The 7,888-nt window shown below is 37.5% G+C and overlaps 1 protein-coding gene across 1 annotated transcript; it reads right to left on the minus strand.

The window, feature by feature from the left end:
- Nucleotides 1-1,064: 1,064 nt before the first annotated feature.
- Nucleotides 1,065-7,446, minus strand: LOC107761240 (uncharacterized). The gene is made up of 7 exons (XM_016579440.2): nucleotides 7,112-7,446; nucleotides 5,334-5,794; nucleotides 5,051-5,209; nucleotides 2,663-4,625; nucleotides 2,228-2,343; nucleotides 2,000-2,112; nucleotides 1,065-1,455 (listed from the first exon to the last, which is right to left on the minus strand). The coding sequence occupies exons 2-7, from the start codon at nucleotides 5,761-5,763 to the stop codon at nucleotides 1,348-1,350; spliced, it is 2,889 nt and encodes a 962-aa protein (XP_016434926.1). The 5' UTR covers nucleotides 5,764-5,794; nucleotides 7,112-7,446; the 3' UTR covers nucleotides 1,065-1,347.
- Nucleotides 7,447-7,888: the final 442 nt, after the last annotated feature.

Consider the following 7,888-nt stretch of genomic DNA (forward strand, 5'->3'; position numbering starts at 1 on the left):
CCTACTAGCTAGTAAGTCATCCATAATGCAGTTGCCTGTTTCATGGAGATTGCATTATTAAGTGGTTAGAAAAGAGCCATTATTGCCCTGTTTGCCGCTATTACATGCCAAAAGCAACAACAAAATTCCCATAAATGGGGCTTGAGTTGAGTAGTGTATACTCAGGTCTTACCCCTACTTTGTGAAGATAGAGAGGCTATTTACGATATACCCCGGCTCAAAAAAAGGGTTCAAGGAAAGCATAAACACAACAAATTTGAAAATTATGACATGCCATCCGCTGGAAAATTCGACTCCTAGCTAGCTAGCTTTCTCTCTTTATTTATTTATTTATTTATATTTGCATTAGTCAATGTTATTAAGGAAGCCAAGTTGAATAGAACATTTTGAAAAAGTTGATGAGAATATTCCATGTTCACTGGTTGATGGTTTATGTTACATTGATATTTTATGGTATAAATTCGTTATTAATTACACTATTCTATTTGATGTGAAGACCGTATGCTAAAGTTACATTGGAATTAAATACGTCTATCTTTTTTGTTGCCAAGAAGATGAAATTTAGCATTCTAATACACATGTATTCTTGAGTTTCTTCATTACTTGGATAGTACAGCATTATAACAATATAAAGATGATTAACATAATAATGTCCACCCACTACAAAAATCTAAAGAAAGACAAGAAATTTAAACTTTTAGACAAACTACTTTGTATATTCTCCACAAATATCTGAATCCAAAAGACCAAGAATGATTCCAACAAATTCTCAAAGGCAATTATCATGGAATATATATATATATATATGGCGGAGCCAGAATTTTCATCGTGTGGAACGTCATCCACTTATATATGATATTATGGGATCGTGTGGCACGCCGTCCACTTATATATGATATTATGGGATCGTATGGTACGCCGTCCACTTATATATGATATTATGGGATCGTGTGGCACGCCGTCCACTATATATATATATATATATATATATATATATATATATATATATATATATATACTGGACCGGGCTGGATGGAGAAGATGCTCATATTGGAAAAATGTTCTTTACCAACAGCAACCTTTTTCTTTTCCTATTACAATGTCTCATGTTATTTAACATTCCATTGCCTTATGATCACAAACAAATTCATCTATATACAAAAGATGAACACTAAAAAATAATTCTCAATCTCACATGTCTAGAATACCAAATGAAAAGAACAAAGAATGTTGTGAAATAGCACCCAAAATCTTATTTACAAGATGGTGGAATAGCTCATATCTTGGTCTGGTTTGACACTTTTGGACAAACCAAACTCGGTACTAATGTGTTGCTGTGACGAGTTCTTAGAACCCTAGTTTCATCCGCTCCTCGAGCTTTAGTCTTAAATCTTCTTCTGCAGGAACCTTCCCACCACTCTCCAACGTTTTGCACCACCAAGTAGTTAGTTCATCCTGTAAAGAATTAGAAGCGAATTTCATATTTAGAGTTAGTGAATTCAAAGTGGCTGCAATTTATTAGCACACATGAAAGAGTCAAGTAAAAACAACACCAGGACAATTAGATGCAACATCAAATTAGCATAATCATGCAGCCAAGTAAGCAACTGAATATGTTGTTTCCTGCAAACATGTTATTTAATCTTTACATGTAAAAGTGATTAGTTCCCTAAAGAGAAGAAGAAAAACGAACTACTTAACATGATAATAGCCTCACCTTCATCATTTGATGCAGGGTATGGGCAGTCCGGTGCACTAAGCTCCCGCTATGCGCGGGGTACGGGAAAGGACCGGACCACAATGTTCTATTGTACACAGTCTTACCCTGCATTACTGCAAGAGGCTGTTTGATGCAGGGTATAGCTTTCCAAATAAAAAGATAGAACAGAAATGGTTAACAAAGCATGATAATAACCATGCTTTCCCTATGTCTAGTTGAATAACCTTAGCTTTCCCAATAAAACAACTCTGTATAACGGCTAACTATAAAGTATATTACCTCCAAAAAGTCTTGGTTGGAGACATATTGGCTTCCCACAAAACACTCGACTCCACCGACATTTACTGATATGCGGTTCCTGGAATCTCTCTCAGATTTTTCTCCTTTTACATCTATGGATTCCAGAAAAGGAAGATATTGAAAAGTGTCAAAAAACAAAGAATAACAATCTGTCTGCACTGAAAGGCAGGGAAAAAGCTTGTAACGAAAACTATAATGAAAGCTTACCAGTTATGCATGCAACATAGTATCCTGTACCTCCTCGCCCTGCTTCCCACTTCCCCAGTCGTAAACGCAAGAAAAGCCCATCCAAATGTGATAGTGAAGTGTTGGAGTTCATCCATCTGAGGCAACCAAAATTCAAAGCATAATTAGACCGAAAACAATCAATAGGTATATATGTAACACAGCGACACTAGCAGAAAAGAATGCCAAATAAATTAAATTGGGACTAGAAGTAAAGCTTTAGAACCTCTATTGCCCCAAACTAGAAATCATATATTAGCCGAGTTGTGATAATAGACCGATAATGCTTGTGGGAAATTTTATGTATGCCACCGCATCTAACTCTAGCCTATCTATGGAAGCTTTACCTAAATCTACATCTAAAATAAAAACAAACTTTACATTAATATACTAACTTGCATAACATGCTTTGCTTACTTGAGAATATCCACACGAGACAATCGAAGACCCCTGATGACATCAAAAATTCCTTTTGGGACATCTGTTCTCTCTTTTAAACTGGAAGAAATTATACTTTCTTTTAAAGTGTTCTCCCCAGGATCAGAAGTTCTCTTTTTCTGAATTTGATTGGAACTAGAAGTTCTTGCAAACCAAAGCTGATTTTTACTGTGATGAGCATGATTAGCAAGTTCAAACCGTTGACTTTGCTTTATTCCCACAAGGCTAGATGAGCATCCATTGCCTGTGAAGAACTGCAAATTATCATTCCTGTTCCGGTTTGGAGATGATGTTGGGCAGGAAATAGCCCAATGATCAAGTTGAAAACATCTAATGCACAGACAAGTAGATTCCTCAGCCCCATTATAGGCCCTGATGTTTCTAATAAGAACTTCCAACTCAGACTCCGTCACCTCTGAACAGTTGCGTAAGTCGTGGCCGCCTCTGCCGCAGAAGAAACAAGTTGTTCTTGTGTACTCACCTCTAGTTGAAGAAGGTACTATGTGTTTAAGGGCATCCAATCTCCTGGCAAATAGAGAGGCCAGCGCCTCGGATTTCTTGAACTTGGCGGAAGGTATAATAGGATGTATATTACTCTGATTGATCTCTTTTGAGCTGGCTGCAACATCATCATCTTCGTCTCCAGACGAAGTCTCCCTTGCGCCTGAGATTTGGTGTTCAATCACACACTCGACACTCGTTTGAGCTAGAGGATTAGGCCTTCTGCATTCCGTGGAAACTGTTAGTGTTTCATGTGCAGTTGGTTTGGGATTATCTGTGCTCCGAACAGTAGTCCCGGGAGTCCTGTTTGAGAATCTAGTTATCCACAGGCTATGAAGAGACTGATTTCTGTTAGGCGTGCCATAAACTGTGTCGCGTTCAGATGAATGACAGGTATTGTTTTCCTCACCAATGCTGGTTTTAAGTCTAGACAATGAGTCCGTGGAATTCAGCCCATCATTTGCTTTGCTACATCCAATGTCACTTGAAGCTTTGTTTTCCGCTGAAGCAGTCACATTGTCCCCCCGATGGCACAGTATCGGAGGAACTTCAATGAGGACATTGTTATCTTTCGGTATTTTTGTTTCAGCTACTTTCAAGGTAGGACAGTACAGCGACTGAAATACAGCTTGAAACCCCATAGACCTGCTACTCGGATCATGATCTTTGTCATACATAACAATTTCTTGATGATTAGTCTCCTTTCCTTGATTTTCTTCATTATTCTTAGGAGCAAAGGTGAGAGCGAGAGTAGGAGATTCTTCAAGATTGGATTTAGAGAATCCCTTTACCATGTTCGAAATCCAAGTCATGAAAGAGCTATTACGTGCGACTGTCGATTCTGCTGCAGAATCCCCATGCATATGCGTTCTGATTCTTTTACTTCCAATGAAACACTGCTGCTCAAAGTGCCAGCGTTTCTTACCCTTTGGGATTAACCCTGTACTGTTGCAGCTTTCTACACTTTCATGGCTATCTTCCTTGCCATTCGACATTTTGCTGTCAACATTTCCTTCAGATAATGCTTTGCCTTTGCCTTTCCTTCTATATGCCGATGACCTGCTATGTGTCGGAGAAGCTTCAAGCGGAACAGAACTGTCCCTAAGAAGTTGCCCCTCTTTCGGATCACAAGTCTCATTCACCCCTGGAAGATGTACATCATTCTCCGCTATGCATTCTGCTGGCGGACTGGTAGCATAGGAGTTCTTTTTTCTGTTTCCACTATCTTCTTCTCCAGCACATTCTAATCTTTCTTCCGCTTCCGAGTCTTTGACAGTAGGAATTAAAGTCTGACTGCTAAGCAAAACATCTCCGTCTCTGCGCTTATCATTAGTAGAAATTCCTTGATTCATTTTCTCTTCTAGAGGTTCAGTAGTTCCCGTATCAAGCTTGGAATCGGCTCCATGTTGCAGAGATCTCTCTGTTCCTAAATCTCCCTGACCTGCATCAAACAAAGTGATCTAATAAGACACATGTTATGAAATGAGAATGTCACCATCCTTTCGTCAGCCCACCAAATCAACATCATCAAAGGTAACGCTCCTCAATCATAACATTTCAGGACATCAATAAGGCTTCTTTTTTCCCCCCATTTTTGGCCCATCTGCTGAAAATAATTATGAGCGCTAGCTCAAATATACATAACATATATGTATATAATATGTATATTTATGTGTAAATTTATAGTTAATTACAAAACATATACATTTTGCTGGCTATTATTTTTTAGGGTGGCCCAAAAATGTAATTATCCCATAAGGAATTTATGTATAGGAGCTCCTCCGCAGCTTAGACACAGAACACATATCTGAATGTTCTGTGTAACACGGTCTAATAATAAGGCGAGGGTAGGGTAGTAGACTACACCTGCATGACTTTCAGAACTTTCAACCGTCTGAGGGATCTGGATATCTTGACTAATGCAAAAGCCCTTCTCAGTATTCTTCAAATTTCCCTCATCTTGATTAGTGCCTAAAGTATCGACTCCATCAGCCGTGTTCATTATCTTCACTTGGCTGCTGCACCCTGTCGGATGACTATTTACTCAGCGTTTAACAATAAAGAGAATAAACACGAGCAACACTAGATATATATTGCTAGTAAAGACATGTATACGGCAATAGCTAGATGACTAAAATGATAGCCTTACCTACTTCATTTCCGCATTTTGATCCCATAACGTTGGTCTCGCAATAAGCTAGACTATGCTTGTCCTCAACTACTCCATCTAAAAGAAACCTTTCCTGAGAAATGAGTATTCTTTCATTGACAGCATTTTCATCATAAGTCCCCTTAAATCTGCCGCTTTGTGATGGTGGAGAAATCACATTGCTTAGTCCCACATTCCACAGAAGAAAAGGTTTTTTGTCGGCTAATCCACTATCAGCACATTTCACGCTCAAACCTTTGTGAGGGGACCAAACTAATTCAGATAGGGGATCAGATGCTGCAAATGCCATGTCGACCGTTGAGCTTGCATTTACACCTGCACCTGAATCATCTTCCGTCTTTGTCTTAACATTATGAGTGGTGCAACCTAGAGCAAGTCCTAAATCAATATCATCGTCATTGTTTGTCATCAGCAAGGAAGACTACAGCCTGTAAGGGAGCCTGAAAAAAAGAACATCTCTAAATATTTCAGTCACTAGCAAAGATCAATGCAAAACAACTAAATAATCTTTTCTGGACATGAGACTAATAAAACTATGTTGATGCATTTATGATAAGCTCAAATGCTCTTCTGAATTATTTTTAAACTATGTTACATAACAATCAACAATAATGTCACACTTCTTGATATAACCCCCATCATTCCCACACATAAGGGAAAAAGAAAAAAGAAAACAAAAAAACGCATCCCAGTGCACTAAGCTTCCGCTATGCGCGGGGTCTAGGGAAGGGCCGGACCACAAGGGTCTATCGTACGCAGTCTTACCTTGCATTCTGCAAGAGGCTGTTTCCACGGCTCGAACTCGTGACCTCCTAGTCACATAGTAGCAACTTTACCAGTTATGTCAAGACTCTACTTCGAAAAAAGAAAAATAAATTACATTAAAAGAATCTCTCCCTCTCTTTCTTCAAGAAAGATTGAGAGTAAGTATTATGTATCATATCCAAATAAAAAACTAGTAAAGCTTCCTAGGGATATGCTACAATAATGGAGCATTTTTTATTTATTATACTTAGATTCAGCAGAGATTGGCACCCAGATTCTTGGATCTACAGCTATAGAGCTTTCTTTTTGAGCAATTAATATATTGAAGTACAAAGTCCACCTATCGTGAACTACGACTTCTATTAATTACCACCGAAGAGTGTGGTACGACAAATCGAAACTTTTACCTTTAACTAGAAGTGTCGAGTTTAAGACTTAAGAATAGAAAATCATGCTCTTGGTCTATCCAACGCTAATTCCGAATTAGTCTGGATATTAGTCTATGAGTATCGAATGATTAAACCGAAAAAGAAAAAAAAAAACTTCCATGAACTACTCCCTCCACCCCCCATCCCCCACCCCAAACCCCTATCTCCCTCACCCCAAGCAAAAAGGATCATCTACCAAAACTTCAGTTCGGGATATTTAACTTTAGACTTCAGAATTCAGATAAATTACTAGAAATTCCAGCTGCTAATTCCAGAAAAACTGCACAAAAAAAAAAAAAAAAAAAAGGAAAAGATAATATAAAGCAGACCTTGATCCAAGAACTTTTCAACTATACTTTAAGACCAGGCGTAAACTTCTTCTAGAAAGCATAATTCAAATATATTAACAAACTTAGAATTGTCATAGCACCATATTCTAAAAGTTTCAACTAAATTAATTACTATATTATCACCACTAAGCATAGAAAGTGGGTAATTAATTAAGAAAACATATAAAATATGTACACTTTTATTAATTAAGCAAATCAAGAAACATCCACGTACCATTTTCTCCAAAAATCCATAGCAGCCACTTTTTATTTCTCCCAATAAAAATCACAACTTTATCATTTCTTCAATTTTCATCCATCTTTGCAACTAAAATATTCAGTGTAGTATATTTTTTCTCAAGGGATAGAAAAAGAAATTGAGACACTAACAAATTGCAAAAATAGCCATGTTTAAGAATTTTGGTATATACATGTTTGTAGAAGAAGGAACCAAAGCTCACAAAACTGAAAAGTCCAAAAAAAGTACTCCATAAAGTCATAAGCTTTATTGACTGGTGGTTGAGATAATGCGACGTGGACTGTTCCTTGCCAGTTACTCTCAACTACAATAATATAATAGTATTCATCTATTTCATATTAAATAAAATAAAAAAGGCCCCGCGTTGCACTAAACTTTCGCTATGCGCGGGATCCGAAGAAGGATCAGACCACAAGAGTCTATAGTACGCAATCTTACTCTGCATGTCTGACCAAAAGGGTCTATTGTACGCAGTCTTACCTTGCATTTCTGCAAGAAGCTGTTTCCACGGCGTGAATGTGTGACCTCCTGATCACATATGAGCAACTTTACCATTTAGGAATTGGAATATATTTTTAACCACTTTATCAAAGTACAAAGAAAATAGTAGAAAATAAGATTGCATGCTTCATTGGGAAATAATTAACGTTTGAATTATATCTATCACCTTTTAATAACTACTTTGTTTGGTACCAATGTTGTAGTAGAGTGATAAATACTTATTTATTTTTATTAGAGATTTTGAGTTCTAAT

The sequence above is a fragment of the Nicotiana tabacum genome, chromosome 7 (assembly GCF_000715075.1).
Source record: "Nicotiana tabacum cultivar K326 chromosome 7, ASM71507v2, whole genome shotgun sequence".
NCBI lineage: Eukaryota > Viridiplantae > Streptophyta > Magnoliopsida > Solanales > Solanaceae > Nicotiana > Nicotiana tabacum.